The sequence below is a fragment of the Dipteris shenzhenensis genome, chromosome 29 (assembly GCF_047967505.1).
Source record: "Dipteris shenzhenensis isolate YYH24624 ecotype China chromosome 29, Dip_SZ_1.0, whole genome shotgun sequence".
Taxonomy (NCBI): Eukaryota; Viridiplantae; Streptophyta; class Polypodiopsida; order Gleicheniales; family Dipteridaceae; genus Dipteris; species Dipteris shenzhenensis.
In genome coordinates this window covers 7,245,283-7,269,074 of record NC_141624.1, presented here as the reverse complement: position 1 = coordinate 7,269,074, position 23,792 = coordinate 7,245,283, and the positions used below count along the sequence as shown (strand labels likewise).

Below are 23,792 nucleotides of genomic sequence, written 5' to 3'. Positions count from 1 at the left end.
AGCTAACCACACTCAAGCCTTTTCCTTTTTTTTTTGTCCCTTCCCCCCTCATTCACAACAGGCGTTGTGTAACTTTCTCCATACATCAAACTTGTAACTTTCTCCATACATCAAACTCATTAGCACATTTGAACTTATCATTCTTCTTCTTTGCAAAAAGCTTACAAGGAACATTACCTATTATTCCTGATCTTTTCTCATCTTTTGTAATATTTACTTGCCCAGAGTGGTCCCATATTTGAAAGACCCTTTTCAATTCTTGTAATCATCCTCTCACTCTCTTGTTGGGTCTTCAAGTTATATGCATCAAGGATGTATGGATGCACCAACTTTTCAATTATTCTCACAATAGCACGAAGCGCACAAATGTGTACTCTCTCAAGAGGAATTTCAAGAATTGGACTCCATGATGGATCTTTTTCTGGAACATCCCTATCCGCTAGTGCCTTAGTTTGATCTATCTTTGCAAGTTCATAATCCCATTGCTTTTGATTCTTTTTACCACCCTTTGTAGGTACTCTTGTTTGCATGCACAACGAACAAGGATGGTTTGTATTTGCTTCATTCTGGCTTGTCTAAGGTGCTTGTCTTTGTCAATCCATTCCACCTTGTCTAAGGTGCTTTTCTTATTGAGCAGTGTACCTTTGACAGCATTTAGATCGTGTTATATTTGCTCCATCTTGGAATGTTCTAATAAATGCCTTTTACTCTTCCATCCAGACATCTATGGATGCATAGGATCTAATAAGATGCAAATCTTCACTTGATGCCCATATCACTACTCTAAATTGGGATATCAATCCAAAAAATTGGCATAGATTGTGCCTTGTTAGCATGAATACTTGTTTGCTCACTAACTATGCTGTCATGGCTAGAGACTTCTGACCATCACTCCACTTGACCTACACTACTCTTTATAACACTTCCCCCTATGATCGCCAAACATTGCTGGTATTTTTCCCTTGGTCTACTTGGGTACTCATTATTGCAACCTATTTCATCCTATGTATGTTGCTATAGATGCTACAAGGTATGGGAAAATTTGAGTCACTACACTATTCATTTGTTGTAATGTGGCCATAGATGTATGAAGACATGTTGAGGGATTAGCATTGAAGAAATATACCACACAATGAAGGAATGCTAAGTTGTATTAAGGAAAGTAGGGAAATTTGTACCCAATTATAGATTTCCCTAAGCTATATGTTAGTGCTCTCTTTATGTATATGTGAACCTCATTCAACCAATGCAATCATGCGAAAGAGTACGATAAATGATTAGCATTCAATAAAGAGACCACACAATGAAGGAATACCAAATTGAATAGGAAAGTAGTGCGATAGGAGGGCGAATTGGACCCAATTACAAATAAACCAAAACTCTGTGTGAGTGGTCTCTTTATGTAGATGTGCACCTCATGTTGAGAGTTCACGCTCAACATCATGTGATCATGTGTGCATAGCACCATCACGTGATCATATGTGCATAGCACTAACCTTATAGAGTGCTATAAAGGAAAGGGTTAGATCCCTTAACCCTAACCCTAAATGGGTTTTTATATATTCTATTTTTTCAACTAAATCTAGTGTATAGTTAGTCATTTGTGGTGTGCTCTCTAGCTATGCCCTCTCTCCTCATCTCCACTCTTCCCCTCTCCCCTCTTCATATTTGTCATGGTATCAGAGCTCCCTTGCCTTCCGCTGAGGTATTGTGATCCTTGAGAGAGTGAGAGGGATTGAAAGATTGAGAGAGTTCTTTCGAGTGATCTTCACTTCCGTTAGTGGAGAATTTCCGTCCATTTCCATTTCTCTTGTGAGATTTTCTTTGAGAAAGAGAGATTTTGGATCTATTGCATTATTGCGATAGGGAGTGTCTTCATTGCACTTTTGTATGTAGATGATCTGACTGTGACAGGAATCAAGGATAGCTACATCAGAAAACTAAAACAAGACTTATCTGCAGAGTTCGACATGAAAGATCTTGGACTCACGATTGAAGCTTCTCGGCCAACCCACACGAAACATACGAAGCTCTGATACCAATATTACGACCCAGAGGGCTTTCTCATGCACAATTTCACCCGACCACGACTAACCAGAGTGCTCCCTTCAAATCCTTCTTGCCTTTCCTTTGTGGAGCCTCTCTCTAGAAGTCTCCCCCATGCCCAGTGCATGCCTGTGGACTCCTCCTTGGGATGCTAAGTGTCATTTCCAAGGTTCTCACCCTTTTAACCTCTCTTGGCATCCCTCTAAATATTAGATCTATTTTGCCTAGGCATGAATTGTCCACCGTTGCACTGTCAAGCCCTCTTGATCTCCCGCCTCATCTTTATGCAAATATGGTTGACATAACACATTGCCACTCTTTGCCATATTGACACCATGTTCTCATGTTGCCATCTTGGCCATGTTCACCCTCTCTTCTCATGTGATTTCCGAGGGTCAACATTTAAAGCATATAAATACTAAGGCTTATTGTGGTCACCACATGACAATAACTTCATGCATGCAACATTTTGCAATGAAAGCACCTATCATGCACATTTTATATATATAGCACATCATAATCATGGAAATTGATCGCAAAAGGATTTATAAGAGTAATTAGTATGCAACCAAAGTCGATCCTACCTCATTCAAATGCACACAAATGCCTTTATTTTAATACTATTGGAAGCATTCCATTCATTCATGACAAATAGTGCCAGAAGTTGCTAAATGCAAAAGCAAAAGGAGAGTATTTTAATTAACTCCCATTGAGCAAAAGATGTATAAAGTGCACATTCTCCTACTACTCAACCAATTCAGAGAGTCCCAAATTTATAAGATTGCTCCACTTTTCCTAATATGGTCTTTATGACAAGCAAGTATATGCCTTCAGTCATGCCATAAGACCATCTCTCAATAGTAATGCATCAAGTCCAAGACTAAGCATCACAAGGTCACTAGCAAGATGTCCCTAAACAAATATGAGGAGAGAGAGGGAGAGGAGAGTGAACATAAGGAGAGATGGCATAGCTAGAGAGCACACACCCAATGACTAATTGTACACTATACTACTTAAAGAATGAAAACACTCTTTAGGGCTAGGGTTTCTAACCCTTGTGTCTTTTAGCACTCTTTTTGTTATGTGCTATGCACCATATGAACACACGATGTTGAGATGAATCCTCGACACCTTGCCTCAATATTAACATAATGAAATAGGCCTTCCCTCAAAATGATAGTTATCAAGAATGGAAGAAGTGTGGAACATTGCATTCCACGACATTCCTTTAGGAATGTCTTTTCTCTGAGTCTAACCAAGAGCTTGTTATCATTTCTCAAAAAGCTCTTTCCAAAGAGATTTGGTGAAGATGTTTACAACATTATCTTTGCTATCACAATGTTTCAAGGTAATTATTTGATGAATTGTTCTCTAACATTAATCTACTTTATTTAGCAATGCTATGATGGATTTTTGGCTAGTGTTTGAGCTTATTGATCATCTAAGTAATATGTTTTTAACATGATTCTTCTAAGTCATATAGACTCACATACACCCATTATGAGCGTCCTATATTTTGCTTCTATTGAAAAGAATTGGCTGTTTGTTTGACCATGTTATAGCACCTTAATCAAGGAAAAATGCATGTCCTTGAACTCAGGGTGTTTACATACTAGCTCACCCGTGGGCATGCCCAAGGGTGATGGACGGGTAAGATTGGCTACTCATCCCACCCATGGCATAGATTCATTTATTATTTGAGCGACAAGTCATAGTGTAAACCCCCTCAACCACCTTTTGAAGGTCCTCATTTTCAAAATACGCATGGAAATTTGAGGTTTTCCAATTGGTCATATATTTTCCATCTTGGGCTACTTGCTTTTTGATGTGGAAGTGTGCTTTCGTTCTCCCCAAGAGGTATAACTAAGATAAGGCAAACTGATAGTTGTAAATTGTGTTGTAGAATTGACTAGATATTTTCAAGGATTATTAAATTTCTCAATAATTCAAACTTAGGTTATCTTTCACTTCTACAAGCATGTCTTTGACCATTTAAGAGAGACCTTAGAAAAAGTTTGGCCTAAGGCAAAAAACAACATGCAATCACTGAGTCCAAAAGAAAGGGGTTTTGTTAGTGCACCTCCCTTGGAATTATTCCAATTTCCACATGTTTTGTTTTGTTCTGAGAACCAGCTTAGCTGTGCGAGGCGCTTACACCCACCAAGACATCTCGTGGAGAACTCTTTCCCCCCTCCTCCTTTACTCGGCGCCTTCTCAAGTAAGGACGCTTTGTACTTTAAAGGAAACTTAGAGAGCAGGAAAAATACCAAGACCCTGACGGACCTAGGCATACGAGATTTGCCTTCGAACCCCATGCCTCCAACTCACCATGCTAAAACTCCATAAACCAACGGGTGCTTGAACTATATCTGCCATACCCATACCGAGTGTCGGCTCCACATTTGAAGAGACCCCCTTCACAACTTCTTGAAGGAATAACCTACCAAATCACTCATGAGACCGATGGGAGGCATAGCTGAGTAGCAGCCTATGGATGAGGGTCTACATACAGTAACATCCCATAGCGCATCAAAGTGTTGCAAATTGAAGATCTTATCTTAGAGTATTGTATATCACGGTTCCAAAAAAGCTGATGATCAATATTCACTTAAACACTTCTCTTTTGAGACATTCACAACACGTACTTTAAAACGAAGGATATAGGGAAGAGAAGGGAAAAAGTCACTTTTGAATGTAAGAAGGGAGACACTTCTCAAGCGTACATTCATTTGGCAAAGGGCACCCCCATTTTCTAGAGCACTTAGTCGTGGCAATTTCACTGGTTTCGTTTTTTGCACATCTCCTAGTTTCTCCCTCCCCTTCCTTACCCTTCTGCCTGAACTCATGTTTCTGCAGTGGAAGAAATCTGTAGATTGGTTGAGACTAGATTACTTACCATGCTATATAGCTGTAATCAAGGTCTACCCTATTTCGAGACAAGACTGTAGGCATAAGAACTGCTTAAAAAGTTTATAGATCGGTAGCATTTCCAGGAGAATCAGGAGATCCCCTCTCTAAGATCACAATCACTACCAACCTCAAGCCTCTTAATTGTTAAATAACTGTCACTTTGATCTCCTCTTTCCATTGAAGTATGATACAGGCATAAGGACGCCCTCCACCAACATGTGGAGCAGATAACAATCGTTACTAGTGAAGGTGAGCAGGCGGATGCCTTGTTCTCTTAAGAGAAAGAAAAGGTACAATCACTTCACCAACCAGTATCACATAGTACCTTGATTAAGATAATATATCTTATTCAAAAGACAGGAGGAAAAGTATCAAAGCGTAACGCATATACATCACATTTGGGATGCAGAGATAAAGTCCATAGCCATTTTCAATAACTCATATGATGTTAGGTTGGAAAACACCATTTCAGATAGAAAGCGGATGCTCAGATTGATAGACTTGAAGCGCCTCTAAAATTGATGGTGTAATGAAGGAAGAACTCGTCTACAAGACCTCAGTTCATAGAGAGCAAAGTATTAACGAACAAATTGGGACGCTAAAGAAGACACCATCTGGGGAACCTTAAAATTTTTTAAGGTAGGAGAACGATTTAAGGTACAAGCTTGCAATTCAAGAAACTGCAAGATCAGGTGAAGCCTTCAAGCGATCTTGGCCAGGACGTCGTTCAGTGCAGTGACTGTCTCCGCGTAGTATTTTTCTGCCTTAGGTACGCTCTTGCTCCTTGCTGCATAATCGAGCTGAAAACAGAACAGAGGGACATCAGTCAGATCAAGATGGATAGCCTCAGAACTGAGAATTCTCAGAATAAAGGTCGGGGAACTTACATTATTGATGGTGTCAAAGAGCTTGGAAACCAAAGGCTTGATGGCCTTTTTCTCGTCCTTGTTCTTTGAGTCGATGACTGTGTTGAGATCGAACCGCAAGTATGAGGCCTTGAGGCGCAGGTCGTTCTGCACATAAGGCCACGCCTTCTTGTCGATGAGGGCTTTCACTCCAACGATGTCTTTGGCAGAATCCTTGGCTCTGGCAGCTGCTTCCGCAGGAGAGAGTTTCTGAAGGTAAAAACGTTCTTTCAAAGGAAGATCTGTATCACGAGCTTGATCGGCATTTTCAGTCCCCGCTGCAGGAATGAAGGAGCGTCAGGACTGAGCAATTGATCATAGAAAAACTACATACTACTTTACATACTTTCATTGCAATGCGAGACTAAAAGGCACCCATTATCTGTGACGCCTACTGTCTGTCCCTCTAAGCATCACAACGTTGCACGCGCAACAAAAATGAGATGCTCAAGGAAACAATTCGAATCCACCTTCGAGAGACCAAGACATCTTTAGCAGCACGAGTCTGATCTCCCAGACGCTAATCAAATCCGAAGGCATACAAGACCGATCGACGGACACATTGGAGACCATGAAGGAAGAGTTGGGAGAGACTTACGAAGGCCACCGGACGGAGGGGGAGGACCTTCGACCTTGATGCTGGAGGCGGCAGCGAGGGCGTCCTGGGCGAGCAAAACGGCAGGGGCGGAAGCAAAGAGAAGGCCGAGCAAGGCACGGCGGGAAGCGGGCTGCTGGTCGGAGAGGGGAGGAAGCTGTTGGGGGAGGGAGGAACGGATGGAGGGGAGGAAGGAAGGCTTAAGGGAGACGAATTTGGAGGGGGAAGGGGAAGAAGGGGGGAGGGAAGGGGAGGAGATGCCCGCCATAGCCACGGTTGCAGATGAGGTCGCCATAGCCAGGACGCTCCAAAAGCTCGAGTGAGAGAGTTGGAGAAGATGAAAGCCTCTATTCCTTTCACAACATTGTGTGATGACTTGCTCTTTCTTTCCTTTTCATTTCATCCTGATAGGATAAGGCCAGATATCCTCCCATCCAACCATCCCCCCCCCCCCCCCCCCCCACTCATCTCCTTTCCCCCATCTTCTCTCACCCCCCCCCAACTTTCAACAGCTCCCCCTCGCCCTCATAGGATTGGTGTATGGTAGCTGGTCACGGTAGGGTTCCGGCTCGATGCCCACACGGCATGGTGTGCATGACATGTCCGTCGGTGTGGTGGTTCACATCGGCAAGGTTCAGATTAGGTGCCCGGACAGCCCGTCGGCGTGCATGAGACAATAGACATGCCTGTCGGTGTGGCCGTTCACACCACCCGACGAAAAGTTTTAACATAAAGTGAGCTCTCTTAATTACAAACCAATGTTTATTGACTTAGTGTTTCAGTGGCTCTGGAGCCCACGGATCAAGTCCGATACCCAATAAACACAATTTGCGCATAAAAAATTTCAACCACCCATCATCGCTTGGGCAGCCTATAATTTTCTTTCAGCATTCAGGCCCGCTACGTTGATTAGTCCAAGCAAGATAGCGGCCCTTGATCTTTTTTTTGGCAGGGTGTCCGAGCACCTAGTCTGAACCTGCCCTAAGGTCATCCATATCATATGGCAGTCATCAGGTTATTGCTGATTTTGTTGTCACCAATGTGTGATCAGTGTAGCAGCTGGAGGAGATGGAATGGGCAACCATGTCGTAGCTAGAGTGGAGGATGAGTGCCATAATAAGCATATATGAAAACATCATTAAGCTTAGACTGCAACACACAACTCTCTTAAGAGCGATGAGTGCCAGCCCAAGAGTTCCTACAAACAAACATGTCTACAAACTGAGACTGCAACACACAACTCTCTTAAGAGAGATGAGTGCTAGTCTCAGATAAAAAATAATAATTTATATAAAAATGAAACTGCAACACACAACTCTCATAGGAGAGATGAGTGCCAGTCTCAAACATAAATCAAAACAAACATTAAAAAGACTACAATACAAAAAAAACATTAATTAACAAAAACAGAGTGTAGCACACAACTCTCGCAAGAGAGATGAGTGTCAATCTGGACACTAAAATACAATACAAAACAAACATTAATTAATATAAAAAGACTGCATCACATAACTCTCGTAAGAGCGATGAGTGCCAGTCCAAAACAAAACAAACATTAATTAATAACGAAAGACTACAACACATCTCTCGCAAGAGAGATGAGTGTCAGTCGCAAACAAGGGTGAAGAAGGTACCTATGAAAGGTGGGTGAGTTGGTAGGTACCGTAAGCAAGCAGGAGGTAGCAGGGCTAGCAAGCAAGTAGTTGAGGTGGCAACAAGGAAGGCATGTGGTTGTATTCATACGAATACCAAAAATGAGAGTGGTTGTTTTTTTATACTACTTTTATTCGTACGAATAAACTGTGTTACTCATATGAATAAAGTTATTCATACGAATAGCTAGTTATTCATACCAATAAAATGGAAAAAAGCGTTTGAAACATTTTAAATCGTAAAAAACGTAAATTTAAGCGCTTTTTTTGAATTAAAAAAAACGTGCGAATTAATGAAACTTAGTCCATATATACTAGTGACTTGTCCAATTCATAAGGCTTGCCCAAAATACTCCATAATCCATGGGAACTACATCACCAAGGACTTGATCTTGGAAAGCAACAATAGAAAACTTGACAAGTCATTGTTCAACAACCCTCAAAATTTGACCTTTGCTCATCCATGACATGGTGTATTGTTGTCACTATTTTTCCAGGTTCCGAGGGTGTTGGTCACCAATAGTCATGTCGTTCCTCATTATAGCATAGGTGTTCACAAGTGTAGCATAGGTTCTCAAGTCGTGTTTCGGTGAGAGGTGTAGGCTAAAGCATGGAAAGTAGATCTCATGCACGTATGGGTGAGAAAGAGGGCTTGATTATAATGATTGATGGAGGCTCACACCTCCACGGGAGTTCAAGGGTTTAGAAGGGGATTTTAGGGTTAGAAAGGGGGACAAGGTTGAGAGAGCGAACTAGGAGTTGTAGGGTTCAGAGGGGGTTACAAGGTTTAGGAGTCCAAGGTTGAGGAATGGAGAGCTAGTCTTCTTCGCGGATTCAAGGGGGAAGGGTTGAGAGGAGGGACAAGGAAGGAGGAGGAGGAGAGAGGTGAGTGGAGGAGGAGGAGAAGGAGAAGGGAGGAGGAGAGGCAGGGAGGAGGAGGAGGGAGGAAGGAGTAGGAGTAGGACTAGGAGTAGGAGGAGGGAGGAGGAGGAGGAGGAGGGAGGAAGGAGGAGGAAGGAGAAGGAGATGGGAGGAGGAGGAAGGAGGAGGAGGAGGAGGGAGGAGGAGGAGAAGGATGAGGGAGGAGGAGGAGGAGGGAGGAAGGAGGAGGAGGAGGAGGGAGTACAAGGGTAGAGAGTGCAAGGGTAAGGGCATGCTAGAACACGATAGTGTAAGAGAGCATGGACGCAATGGAGATCAATCACATGAACACAATAGTGAGCTTGAACACTGAACCCCAAAGAGTCAATTTCAAAATGGATGTGAATTTTAGGATGGTTAGGGTCACAACCTTGAGAGAAATTTCCAATCGTTGGATTTATATTATGATTTACCTCTATCCACTCCTCTACTTTGATTATAGAATGGGTTCTAGCAACACTTGCTTTTCTTCTACATTAATTCTTATTGCTATCATGCTTCTCACAATGCTGCAATGTTCTTGGACTTTTTCTTAGTATATTCCTCTAGGGGAAGCCACTTCTTGGCTCCCTTATGATGCTGATGTTGCTATTATTAAGGTTAGTGTTAGGGGGTTTTGTTGGAGAGGATTTGCTGAAATTTATAGATTCATTGGATTGCTTCCTCTCAACTCTTTCTACAACTAGAAAATGTTGATTCAAAGTGTGTGAATTGAAGACATGAACCTCTTGCTAGATATGTGGAAGAAGCCCCCTAAAGTACTTGATGCTCTTTGTGTATTGTGAGACTAACTATCCACGCTTTTGCTTAAAGAATTACCATGTGTGTAGTAGCATTCTTTGTTTGTAGACAAGTGGCCCACAAGGGTTATAAATTGCTTCTCCATGGCTTGGACTAGATCATACCATGTGGTGATGGGAGTGTGGAGTCCTATTTAGATCCTACTTTGGATGGATTCCCATCAATGCAAAGCTCCCTTAGTGAGCTTGATGGTGGCTAGGTAGAGGTTCTTCTTTTTAGTGAATGATTGGGGCTAAAAGTAAAGTGTAAGCTTCTTCTTTATAGTGAATGTTTGGGAATAAAAGTAAAGGTTAAGCCTCTTCATAACTTCTTAGGGTTAAGAGCTCCATCAAATGCTTACAAGTCTAGGTATGTATCCACCATAAAGCATTTAGATAGGTGGGAGCCTAAGATTCCTTAACACTAGTTTGATAGAAGGACAAAAAAAAGTCCTAAGACACTTTTATGACTTGTTAATGTAGCCACTTCCTAGAATTATTCTAAGGTGTTGATAAGGTATTTTGGGGTTTGATTATTGACCCTAATACTTATGTGCTAAAAAAAATTGGAATTATTATGGTTGGAACTCACACCTATGATTTTACATAAACTTTTTAGGTCAAGTTATCACTAAAATTTCAAGCTCTTTTCTCAACTTTTAGATAGCATGGCCATCATCCTTGATTACAATGAGTTTTCTCATAGTTTTTGGTTCTCATAGTCTAATAATAACTATAATAAAAATGCTTAGATTTCTTTTGGATTTGGAATAATCATACTTTTTAGGTCAAGTTATCACTAAAATTTTAAGCTGATTTCTCAACTTTTAGATAAAATGGCCATATTTCTTGATTAGAATGAGTTTTCTCATAGTTTTTGTTTCCCATAGTCCAATAATAACTATAACACAAATGTTTAGATTGATTTTGGAGTTGGAGAATCTACTTACTACGATTTATGGATTCCAAATTAAATTTTTGTGAATGTTGATAGTTAAGCGAATTTGATCTTTTGCACATTATTTAACATGTACTAAAAAAATATAAACTCAATCATATGTCTTCCATATGATATTATGGAGTAGAATGGTTTTTAGGGGACCTAATATGAGGTGTAAAACATCAAATTCAAAGTTTATTTTGATTGTTGCTTATTGATATCATAGGAACATTCAAAGGCCTAAATTAGTTTTATAGAGTGTCTCTAGTCATGAATGAGTGATACCAACAAAAAATGCTTATATGTAGAACACTTATGGTTCCTTCAAATTTATGAAAGCAATATTTTCTATAAAACCTCTTTTGAATCCTTTTAAGAAGAAAAATTGTGTAAACTATATTTTTGTGTGGGGACTTTGTAACATGATTCTTTTTATGTTCCTTGTATTTTTTCAAATAGTCTTATGAGTCTACCTTAAGCTCAAGAGGGAATCCTCAAAAACTATATCTAGATCAAGTTGTGAATTTTTTTTCAAAACATCAAAAGGGAATTTTTATGTCCTATTTAGTTACCAAACTAGTGTTAAGAGTGATGATACCCTCCTCTAGGAGAACTACCTTAGGCTATGAGGACCTAGAGCCCCAAAGTGGGTTCCACTATTGTGATTTGAGTTTGCTAGTCCTTACAAAGCTTGAGTAGCTTGATCTATGCTTTGAGAAATTTGTTGAGACATTTTTTGGCCAAATTCACTCATCTCTGAAGCCATCTTTCCCTCCAAAGTCACTCATCTTTGAAGCCATCTTTTCCTCCAATTTAGAAATTTTATTTTGGATGGCAATGTGTCCATCTTGAAGTTGTTCTTGGAGCATAGCATTCCTATTCGTCAATTATTTAGCTCTTGATGAACTTTTTAGCCTCCTCCTTTGGGACATTATGGAACTCAAAGAAGTGGGATTCTATGGAAAGAGATAAAACTTTAGAGAGAAGGATGGAATGTGTAGGATATGGGAAGAGTAAGGGATGTGCACCGCTTCTTCCAAAACTAAGTTATGATATCAATGATGCATACTCTAATTAAAACATTCACTCAAAGATTCTCTCCAAAACCCAAACCAACTAACAAAACACAAGAATGGATAAAAAATGCAACTGTATTAGTCAAGAACAGACAATAGAGGAGGAAACACTCAATACAAGTTAGAAGTGCATAATGGACATCAAGATAATAGGAGGACGAGCAGTGTATAAACCAAATCACTCATATACTATAGTAGGATCTTGATTTTCTTTTTGAAAACTTTTGCTAAAATCAAGGATCACTAATATAGGCTCTCGAAGGTGGGTAGGAATCCCCTCCATAGGTCACCACCATCTATCTTACCAACCACTCAAATGTAGCTGATCATTGTTTGGTGAATATATCAAGGTCCCCACCCCGCATCTGTGAGATCCCTCAAGTAAGGATGTAGAGTAAACAATAAGCTCCATTTAATCTAAAGCAAGTGGTCAAATCTAATGGTAGAATTATTAGGTAAGTAGCTCCATTTAGGGTAGATCTATGAAGCCTCCTAAAGTCAAGGGGCTAACTCCCAAAAAGGAGGGTGGAACTCTCCTAGCGTGGAGTACCCACCATTATGTTTGTGTGACCTAAAATTGACATGGCAAGGCCTCCATTATGATGGGAATATTATTTCATATTACTTCAAGACTATTGCTTGTTGCCCACTTTTAAGATTCCTTGAAAATAGTACTAGATTTCAACCAAAGTTTAAAATTGAGGTGAAATTTAAACCTATCCATTTAAAAACATATTAGTTTTATATAGAATTTTGTTTTGGGGATAATTTTAGAAATCCTAAAATTAAAAAAAACATTGCTTTTTTTATATGGGATCTTTTAAAGGAAATATATATATTTAAAATCCTTGATAATTTATCAACAAGTTTTTTTTATAAGATGCACTTTGTGATCCATATTCTTTTATAATAGATTAATATTCATGACATTGGGTACATGGTAATAATTTTTTCTTGAGAATTCTTATTTCCAGAAAATTCAGGACCTACTATACAAGCTAGGATGAACACTTTAATGAACATCAAACTACATAATAAGATAATATACAACTACTCTCAAAGGGAGCCTCTCTTTGAGATGAAAACCCGATGAGAAGAAGTATTTGTTTCAAAATTATTCTTCATTGCATTTATAGTCAGTGCTACTTTAATCTCTTTTCCCTCCTATAAAGAGAGTTGAGTATATTCCTTTATTCTTTACACACTTTACATTTGCAAGCTTTCATCAAGTGGATGTTTTAACTATGAGTTTTTAACCTAAAAGCATTAGATTAGGAGACCTCCTACCTAAAAATGATAAAACAAAGATGTATGAAAGTGTGGAGACAAACATTATTCTTTATTTATAATTATAATGTTTAAAAGTATCTAATAACATATATTAAAGCTTGCTTAATAATACATTGATTAACAACAATTCAATTTATTATGTAGCATCATTATAAACAAAATTAAAAAATATTCAATAATCAAGATTTGTAAAAGAGTTGATTGTAATGACACATAGACAATATAAAAGAAAGGAAAAAGAAGTAAAGCTTACAAACTTAATACATTTATGGATGAAAACTCTAATTTATTATTGTTGAATTACTAAGAACAAAGTGAAAAAAAAATAAATGAGCAAGAATTTTAAAGACTTAATTTCCATGACACATGAATACTATGAAAGAAAGAAAAGAGAGCACATATTTATTGAAAGTTTATACTATTATTACACCAGATGTGTGTTACATCATATGAAACGTCATACATACTAAATGTCATAGAGTTGATCATCAAGCTTGACATTAGATTTCTGACCTACATTTTGGGTGCCATTTGTACTACTACATTTTTTTCCAACTTCCTGGTTAGCACCAAGATGATCATTGATTGCATAGACCCTTTGCAAGATGAGCGTAGCTTGCAAAGGATCCTTCTCAATGGCAATCTAGTTTCTATGTTTTTTCAAAGCACAAATAGTGGTTGTTCCTATCCTAGCAAAAAAGACACAAATTCACTTGTAAACAAATCCAGAAGCTCATTAATGTTATGGCTTTTGGTATGGATTGATAATGGATTTGTTACTGTCTGCATACTCAAGCTCGACTTGATAGCTGAAATGTTCTTTTGTATTGCAATCAGTGTCTAGATACATTTCTAGATACATTGTATCAATCTTCTACATTTCCTCGTTTGCAAGAAACATATTCCCATGTTCGTTTGCAAAATGACTGTGACTTTCTAGAATGTCCACCACGATGATTTCCTCTTCCATAGAGATTCCCTCGATTATTGCTAGATTGACCACCTTGATCATACTACTTCTCGCGGCAATCTCTTTCATATTGTCCAAACTTATGACAATTGTTGCATTGAATGTTTGACACGTTGGTGGATGCATTCCCTCGTCCTTGGAATCTTCCTTAATTGGAATGATTTCCTCTTTGCTAATTCTGATGTTGCTAAGGATGATGCTCATGGATGCTTTTATTGAAGCTATGTTTTTTTATTAATATAAAATGTTGACAAAGTTTATCGAGATCATTTTTTTAGTTTCACAATATCGATAGGATACAGTACACTTGTATATATTTTCCTTTGAATTTTGAAGTAAAACCTATAAATCTTGGCGAAATTTTAAAATTTTTGGCATAAAAGTTTCAAATCCTAGTGAATCTTGATGCTGATGTTGACTTTGCTGATAACTTTGTTGTTGATGGTGACCACTTCTTTAGAATGATCTACCTCTGCCTCTGCTTCTGTCTGAAGCTATGAATGCCTGATCATTAGAATGACCTTTGCATGCATGAATGGCTTGAGTCCTGAGTTCTTCACCAAGTAAGACTGACTGAAGTCCTTCCATTGTCAGAATTTGCCATTGAATGGCAATACTTTGGACTAGATTCTCGTATCCCTCTCCTAGTCCATTCAGGATGACTTGAACCATTTCTGCTGGATTCATAGTCTCTCCTACTGCTATGAGTTGATTGTTGTAGCCTTTGATCCTGAGTACGTAAGCATGACCAGTTTTGTTTACTGTTGCGAAAACTCTAGTTGATTTGGTTTCTTAGTGTGAGAATCTTGGAAGTGTCCTTTGACTCATAGAGAGTTGTGAACATATCCCATGCTTCTTTTGATGTCTTGATGGTGTTAAGCTGCCCTAGCATGACATCTTGCACATTATGCTTGATCAGATGATATGCATACTTATCTTTCTTATCCCATTCTTCATGTGCTCGGGCAATGGCAAGATATGCTATGGGTGCGAAAACTGTTGGTGTAGCTAGAGATCCCTTTGCTGGTGCTGTGATAACAAGTTGAGTAGAGCTACTGCTAGTTGGATTGGCCAATGGTCTAGGCGTAGATCCATCCACATACTCCCATTTGTACAGAAGTACAAGAATGGTCTCCATTCAGTATTTCCATGTGCCGTAATTGGAGTTGTCTAGCTTAGAAGATGCCTCTAGATTGAGGTTGCTAGTCATAGACATGGTGCAAGAAATGTACTCAAACTGTCATGAAAATCACTGTTTGAATCAACTACAAAACATTGACTATAGTAAGTGAAATCCTCGTGAAATTGGAACTGTCGACGAAGATAAAACTGCAATATATAATCTGAACTGAATTACAAGGCTTGTGGAAAATGATGCCAGGAATAGCCAAGAGGCTTTACAAGGCTGGAATAAAGTGCACAATGCTGTGAAATAGATGAATAGGCTTTAGAATGATGGCATGTGTGTGTGAAATCAAATCATGTGCTATTTGTCCACTGATCAATCGACAATGGCTCTGAACACTCTGAAGTTTGCTCACTGAACTGATGAATATCAGGTTTCAGGTAATGTGATGATGTGAAACCATATGTGACTGTCGAGATTGACTCCGAGTAGGAACTAGTCGAGAATTTTGGGCATGGCTTAGATTGGCAACTTGGGGAAATTCAAAGCGTCCCCTCTATGGTGATCTAGTCTACTCTGATCTAGATCCATACCAACCGTTGATTGATGAATGTATAACAAATAATTTCTTTTCTTTGGTTCTTTTTGAGTGCTAGGTCAGATGCGTTGATGTAGATGCTGATGTGCGTGTAGGAAGTGGATTTGTTGGTGAGGCTAAAAAAAATAGTGATACTTGTGCCAAAATGTGCGCATGATGTGACGAGCGCCTAGGGCACAAAAAATCGATCATTTCACCTTTTTGTAGCACCCTCAAATTCCTCCTATATAAAGAGATACGGCTTGATATAGGTGTGGGGCAAAAAAGACTGAAAATATGCAATGATGATGTGGCATTGTGAGTCATATGTAGTGATGATGTGGCACTATGCTTAGCAAGGGATAGTGCCTGTGGAGCACTGTGTGAAGTGGCACCTGTGTTCTTGTGCAGTGGACTGTGTGTGCTTGCCAGGGGGTAAGAGTGCCTGTCAGGGGACTACCACCTGGCCGTGATGATGTGGTAGTTGATTAGACTAATGACATGGCAAGTTGGTGATGTGGCATATGATGACATGGATGCCACGTGTCAACTGGTTGACAAGCCCTTAGTGTGGTGACCTAACCATGGGTAACTTGACTCGGGGGTTGGTGTAACCAACCTTATCCAAACTTAACTGTACCCTAGTTACAATTGACTAAAGGGTGTGACCTTATCCTACCACATGTCACTTAAGTTAACTAACCCTATCCAAAAGGGTAATCTTACCCAGGTCAGTTTGACCCAACCTTATCCACACCTCTGAGGGTTTGTGGAGTGGCACATGTCAGAGTTAGCCTCATCAGATTTTGATAGAATCTGCGAAGATTTTGTTTCGCTGTGCTAATTTCCGTCTCGTTGATGTGCTGGCTATGAGTCTTCGTCTTTGCTAGAGTCATGCTGTTGCAGAGTTCGTGGCGCAGTGCTTCATTGGGGCGGCCATTGCTAGACTATGGGAGATTGCAAATCTGAATTTCCGCTCATGTATGGGCTGAATCGTTGGTTGATGATGCGTACTCATGATTGGGAGAGTTGTGGAAGAAATAGACGTCCATAGGCTGTGTGTACTCTCTCGGTTGCTACGTGCTTGGAAATCGAGATTCCCTGAGAAGGGTAGGCGATGAGAAGATTTGATGCTTTCAACGAGAGATATGAGGATGGATTGTTTCTGATCTATAACTTCCCACGCTTGGGTTGTTGATGTGATTGGTTGTATAAGGAAGAGTGGGCTGGTTAGGGAAAGAATTCGCTCTAGCTTCTCAAGGATGAGATTCCTACCCTAGAGACCTAGATTTGCTGCAGTTGAGAAGTAGGAGGAAAGAGAGGGCATTCATAAGCCAGAGAATGGCTTGTGTAGGAGATTCGGGCATCAGAGACAGGGGCGATATGATTGAGGCAGACGCTTGGCTTTGGGCAGGAGTGTATGGCCTGATTTTAGCGCGTTTTGGCTATTTTTGGCTGGCTGGAGAAAAGCAGCACCAAATCTATTAAAAGCGAGACTGTTTTTTCGTGAAAAAAGCAGGTTGCTTTTTGGCTTTTCTCTAGCAAGGAAAGCACTTGTTCTAGAACCTTAGGTTCTAGAACCTTGGCGCTCTAGAACCTTAGGTCAAGGCTATTGCTGCTGTTGTCGAGTAGCCTAGAGATCGATGATGAGCACTCGTTGGCCTGTGGGCTGCTAAGGAGCACAGCTGCTCTACTGATGAAGCGTTTGTTGAAGCGTTTGCCTAAAGACGCCCGACAGAAGGCGGGAGTGCTTGTTGTGAGCGTATGTGCTCAGTTGAAGCTGCTGGTGAGATGGTGGAGAAGCTGCTGCCCTTTGCATCGTGGTGCAGAGATTGTGAAGACATACAAGTTGTATGATCCCATCAACCGTGCACACACACACACACACACAATTTTCTCAATAAAAGTTTTAACCCCTTTTCTCCCCCTCTTTTTTCCACTTCTATGTTTGGCTCTTGTTTCAAGATTTTTTTTTAAAAAAAGGAGAAGAAAACTATTAATTGCTCCCCCTTCATTTTTCTAAAGTTTTCTACTTTCCAATTGTGTCATTTTTTGCATTATATAAATCCCCCCTGTTTTATCTTTTTAACTTCAACTTTACTTGTAAAACTTTATAGCTTTTTATATATAATTAATTTTACTAGTAACAAGAAAACCTATATGCTATATATTTACATTTAATTAATTTTACTAGGGATAAGAAGACCTATATTTCACACACACACACACACACAACTCTCTCTCTCTCTCTCTCTTCCAATTTCCTTGTCACACTCATACTTATGTCTCTCTCTCTCTCTCTCTCTCTCTCTCTCCCTCTCTCTCTCTCTCTTCTAATTTCCTTGTCACACTCATACTTATGTGCCACAATAAATTTCGCTCCTCGGTATGATTTAATTTAATTTTACCTTGTATTTCTTTTGCCTTCCTCTAGGCCTAATCTCTTTTGTATTGAAGTAGGTATTGTATAGAACTTCACGTGTATATTTATTTTCTCTCTTTGAATTTTTTATATATAAGTGTATTAGCTTTTATATAATTGTTGCCTCACTTACTTTTTCATTTATGAGTTTGAAATTAGTAATTGCTCTTTGGACACTCATAATATTTTAAACTTTTGATTTAGAGTGCTCTAGTATATGCTTGATAATAATTAATGGAGTTCTAGATAAAATGAGGATTAATTTTGGGATTACTAGGCTTAGTAATGACCATGTGGAGTTGGATGGAATGGCGGTGGAGTCTTACTTATTTTGGAGGTGGCTTGGGAGGTTATCATCCTCCTTGCCTTGTTTATCCTTGGCGATTTGGCGCTCTTGATGGCCAGCCGTTATTCCTTGGCGGTGTCTCCGTTTACTTTAGATCTTAGTAGCTATCCATTATGGCTTTTTATCATAGTGGTGCTACCTTCTCGCATTACTTGTGCTTTGGTTCTTTGCTTTGCTGCCTTTCATCTTACGCGGCAAACTTCTTTGGTCACCGTATTCTACCCCAACTTGAACAAGCCTCTGAGCGGACCACCCTTCTCTTATAGCTTGCTTTCGACGGTAAGTGTTTATGGTCGATTTTCTCTCCAACTTTTGGAACGATTATAGAACTAAGGGAAAAGATGCATGAACATCCTCAACAACTCCCCATCTGAAGGTGGATCTTTTATTCTTAAACTGCGAATCAATTCACCTTGCATCCTTGGATTGGATTTTGAAAGTTTGGCTAAGTCTTAACCCATGGCCGTGAGACCTTCCATCTTCTCCTTTCATTCCATTAACCTTCGACCATCTCCTCCTTCCTCCTGAAGGTGACACTCCATCTCTCCGTTCCATTAACCTTCTATCTCTTCCTTGCCCCTAAAGCTGCCTCTTGTCTTTCCACCTCCTCCCCCCTCCAAGCCTCCATCCAAGAGCTCCTTCTTTGTGACACATGGCAGGCTCTTCTCCTCCAAGCTGCCACATGCCTCTCTTTTTTTTTCAAGGTGTCTGTGGTTAATAGGTTAAAGAAAGATTGTGGCAGAGGCATTGGAGAAAAGAACAACTAACGAGATCATAGGCTTTTCTAAATCCATATTAATAAGAAAAAAAAAATGATACGCACAGGCTTTTTTTACTTTTTACTTTTAACTGCATTTGAAAAGTAATGTCTTTTACATCCCCCAGTGTACTTAGCTAATCATAATAACGCACCGGTTAAGTATTGGTTATGGTTTTTAAACCCGAATGCCTTCAACTCCTTTTCATCTGTAAATTTGTCCTCGCTGCCCACCATGATTAACCTGCATCTGAATCTTTTCTCCCTTCGCAGGTGTTCGCAAACGGACAGACGACATTTGGAGGTTCTATCTGCTTTGGACAAGGCCAAGACTCAATGGTACCACTTTACTGCGATCATCATTGCAGGGATGGGTTTCTTTACGGATGCCTGTGATCTGTTTTGCATCCCTACGGTGACCAAGCTGCTAGGCTGTCATTTGGCAGCACTGCAAAGTCGACTTGAGGAATCCACGAAAAGATTGATATTCAGCTTCGATTGATGATTGGATTTGCTTCATAGGATGCATAGGGTCGGAACAAGGTGCTCACGTTCTCAATATAAGAGAACTACTACCCAAGCACTAGTAGGTTGTAATACAAAATGGAAATGAGCTTTGAAATCTAGAAGGTGGCTCGCATATGTAGTTGAATGTTTACATTGAATTGGATGTCGTAGCATAAATCTCAAAGACTCATAGCATTACGTGCATTAGCACAGAGAACCACAACGATCAAAAGCGATAAAGACTGTTCAAGCAGAAAGAGAATCGCTTCCCGAATCCCAGGTTTTCCAAAAGCCACCCACCTTATGGACGTGATACACTCACACTTCTGTGACTAATAGATCCTTGATTCCTTCCTATATCATTTCGAGTTCTGGGGACAGCACAAGCTGTAGGGCTATCCATTGATATGTACATGGCGAAACAATGAGGGTGGGTGCTACAGTGCCGCTAATCACTGTACGGAGACCTATGGGGAGTTCCTTTCCTCTTGTGCCCTGGCCGGAGACTCTGTATTAAGTCTGGGCATTTGAGGAGCAGGAGCGTGCTCCAGGCCGCTTCCAACGTCTCCTATTATTTTCTCAGTGTTGAAATGTAGCTGCTTTGACAGTTTCTTTGGGATGGGACCATAGTGAGTAGCCGCCATCAAATCCTCATCTGTGTGGTGCTGTTGGGTTTCCGCATGGACGAGTTTGCATACGATGGAACAATAACCCCTTGCGTTCGCTAGACTCCTTTCACAGGTGATACAGTCGAAGGTGCCCTGATTGTAGCACGGCTGCTTCTGGGGCTTGAAGCGAGGCCGCTCTAGCAGAAACACGATCCTGGCATTGTTGATCGTGTAGCTCTGGATAGAGAAGATGTCCAGAAAGGTGTGAATGTCAGCAAATCGGATGGCGGGGAAACAGGAGGCCTTCCGTATTTGGAGGGTGGTGTGGCCGCAATGTTGATAGAGGCAGGCATGGCAGAGGGGGCCTGAGGTGCAGTCGATGTAGAAATGGTTGGTGTGGGCGGATGGATGGACGCTGCAGTGTAGCAATAATGAAGTCATGTCAACAATATAACATAATAATAATTATGCTAACGCATCACGTTTATCGGTATACTAATTCTACTTAGAATACTTGTAAGACCTTGTGCCAATCATGGGACTTGAGGCCACTAAGCTTATTGTCCTTTGAAAATGCTCCTTTCAAGCAACGCATGTACCCTGTCGGTGTTTGAAAAGAGGCAATGTCTACCTTGACCACTGCCTCCTCCCTCGTAGAGAGGATCCACGTTGCTTTCGGGAGGACAACTTTTCCCGAAGCATGCACTTGGGGCCACAAACGAGACATCCTATTCATAGCACGCAAGTCTTCTCGCACTCCTCTTGAGTCCTTGGAACCAACCAAGTGTGCCCAAATAGTAGCCCCCACATTCTTGAAGATATGCATGGGATCCAAGAGATGATTGATTTGTAACTGACCCCAATAAGGAAGCTCATGAAAGATCGATAGCCTCTTCATACCAGGAGGAGGTTCCTCTCCATTCGCCCTCCAAGCTTGAATCCAATCTTTTGCCTTCAAATATGATGGTGGTGGATCAAGCTGACCTCCACATGCGAGATGGTCGAGCAGAAGGTATCGAGCATGACCTTCATAAACATTTTTCCTCATATGTTTGGAGTAGCGTGCAAGCGATTTTAGAGCCGGTCCACAAATAGGACAAGCATGGTACCCACTTGTAACAAGTCCTGCACATGTGCATGAATGTGTTAGTACAAAAGACATGCGTGCAAAAGAGAGTAAAAAAAGCATAATCCCTCATTGTACATGTGAAGACACAACCACGTACCTACGCACTCTCCATATCCTGGGTAGTCATGCATGGTCCACATCAAGATACCCCTGACCAAAATATCATTGGTATGTCTAGGAGCTCTGGAAATATCAAAGACCTGCACTCCTCTCCATAATATCTGTAACTCCTCTATCAAAGGTGTCATGTACACATCCATGTTTTTTGCCTTGTACTTTCTTGGCACAAGTAGTGCAAGCATGAGGTGTCCGTTTTTTATTATTAGCCATGGTGGGATATTGTAATTCACCACGACTATGGGCCATGTCGACCAAGATGTCGAGCGTAACCTGAAAGGATTCATGCCGTCCATGGCTAGCCCAAGATGTAAGTTGCGTGGCTCCCTCGCAAAGTCCGGCCACTGATTATCTATGTGCTACCAAGCTGCACAATCTGCGGGAATCCTCAATGTGTGATCAGTGGACCGATGAGATGCATGCCATGTCATCAACTCCGCTATGGATTTGCATCAGAACATGTGTTGTATTCTTGCAATGATGGGAAAGTGTCTTAAGATCTTTACCGGTATCTGCTCACCCTGCAAGTCATCTCTATATCATTGTTCCCCACACTTTGGACAACTAGCCAAATCTCCATGCTCACGACGAAAGAGAATACAATCATTACGGCAAGCATGGATGGTATCATAATCCATACCCACCATTGTTAGCATCTTTTTCGCTTCATCTCTTGATGCAGGCATGGTATTTGGTGTAGGCAACATCTTCTGGAGCAACCTATGACAAAGACACTATCCAAGTGATGATTCTCAAAATAAACAATATCCAAATAATGAGTCAAATTAATGCAAGGGCTAACCTCATTAAGGCCGAGACACTTGTATCCGACCACCCATACTATACTTGTAGATTCAAGATTGAGAGACAAGCACATAGTTTAGACATCCTAGCACCCTCATACAATTGTGTTGATTGCAACTCTCGCATTTTGACCTCAGACTCTGACATCACGTGTACGTGGGATGTAGTGCCCCTAAAAATGGAATCCATCATGTTGACCATACCCTCGTCGTCATCCGGGAGACTATAGTCTTGCTGAAACTGAGAAGGTATATGTGTACCCTCGTCACCCTCCTCATCCTGTTTTAAGATTTCTTGTAAATATAACATCTTCATATACAATAAGATTGCGAACTTAAATAGCTTTGACTTACCGATGATCCATCAACATGTGCCACACCAACGGGGGGTACTGGTTCCGACTCCTCCCCATACATCCGCAAGTGGCGCATGATAATACGACGTTGATGTCGTACTTCTCGCTTGCAATGAGTGCAATGACAATATAACCTCTCTATAATCCACTTCGTGCTCCCGGGCATTGGCGCATCATCGGATGAGCTTCCACTCATCCCTTCCATCTACACTTATAAAATCACAACATAAGCATGAAGAGGAGATATTAACAGTTATAAAATAGCATGTTTGAGCTTCTTTTGATGCCACATCAAAAAAGTGACTGTAAGCGTCGCTATATAGCAACCTTTTGCTCTGTTCCGTCGCTATATAGCGACGTTTTTACTTAAAAACATCGCTATATAGCGACGAATAAGCATCGCTATATAGCGACGCTATGGGTTAAAACCCGAAACGCTAAACGCGCGGCGTTTTGTTCATACTATTCCCTAATCTCTCAAGTAAGCAAGCCAATATCTCCTCCCACCTATTTTCGATGACCTCCCACCTATTTCAAGCAACCTCCCACTCTATTTTCCACTCCTCAGCCTTCTCCTACCTCTTGTACTCCCTCTCTATCCTTTTCCCTCTTTGGTTTCTTGAAAGGAAGTTCTTCAAGAGGTGAGTTTGTTTCAACAATGTAGGTTGTTTGTTTGTTAGCTTTAGTTTTGTGAGTGTTTCTTCTTGTATTGCTAAACCTGTAAACTAGTTTTCATGCTTGTTTTGAAAGGATTGAAACAAAAAATGAGATTTCAAGAAAGAAAGAAAACTCACCTCTTTTTTCTGTATTTCTCTTCCTTCTCTTTCTCCTTGTCTCCTCAATCTCCTCCTTTCCTTGTCTCCTCAATCTCCTCCCTTCAAGAAGTTGCTTTTGCAATCTCCTCCTTCCACTAACATCTTATTTGAAAAAATGGGTTGTTTTCTCTCTTTTGTAGGGCCA

At 40.5% G+C, this 23,792-nt stretch overlaps 2 protein-coding genes across 2 annotated transcripts; both read right to left on the bottom strand.

The window, feature by feature from the left end:
• Nucleotides 1-5,448: 5,448 nt before the first annotated feature.
• LOC147882372 (oxygen-evolving enhancer protein 3-1, chloroplastic-like) lies at nt 5,449-6,839 on the bottom strand. The gene is made up of 3 exons (XM_087400927.1): nt 6,460-6,839; nt 5,844-6,139; nt 5,449-5,756 (listed from the first exon to the last, which is right to left on the bottom strand). The coding sequence occupies exons 1-3, from the start codon at nt 6,749-6,751 to the stop codon at nt 5,658-5,660; spliced, it is 687 nt and encodes a 228-aa protein (XP_087257053.1). The 5' UTR covers nt 6,752-6,839; the 3' UTR covers nt 5,449-5,657.
• Nucleotides 6,840-20,286: 13,447 nt separating this feature from the next.
• Nucleotides 20,287-20,868, bottom strand: LOC147882371 (protein RGF1 INDUCIBLE TRANSCRIPTION FACTOR 1-like). Its single transcript, XM_087400230.1, has one exon. The coding sequence runs from the start codon at nt 20,866-20,868 to the stop codon at nt 20,287-20,289; it is 582 nt and encodes a 193-aa protein (XP_087256356.1).
• Between the last annotated feature and the right edge of the window lie 2,924 nt (nt 20,869-23,792).

What these genes read in the sequence shown, in the direction of transcription:
- LOC147882372 (XM_087400927.1), bottom strand. Translation starts at nt 6,751, where the DNA reads ATGGCGACCTCATCTGCAACCGTGGCTATGGCGGGCATCTCCTCCCCT. An exon ending in CCCTCCGTCCGGTGGCCTTC is followed by an intron (nt 6,140 to 6,459) that starts GTAAGTCTCTCC and finishes TCATTCCTGCAG; the next exon opens with CGGGGACTGAAAATGCCGAT. An exon ending in TCTTTGACACCATCAATAAT is followed by an intron (nt 5,757 to 5,843) that starts GTAAGTTCCCCG and finishes TTCTGTTTTCAG; the next exon opens with CTCGATTATGCAGCAAGGAG.
- LOC147882371 (XM_087400230.1), bottom strand. Translation starts at nt 20,868, where the DNA reads ATGACTTCATTATTGCTACACTGCAGCGTCCATCCATCCGCCCACACC.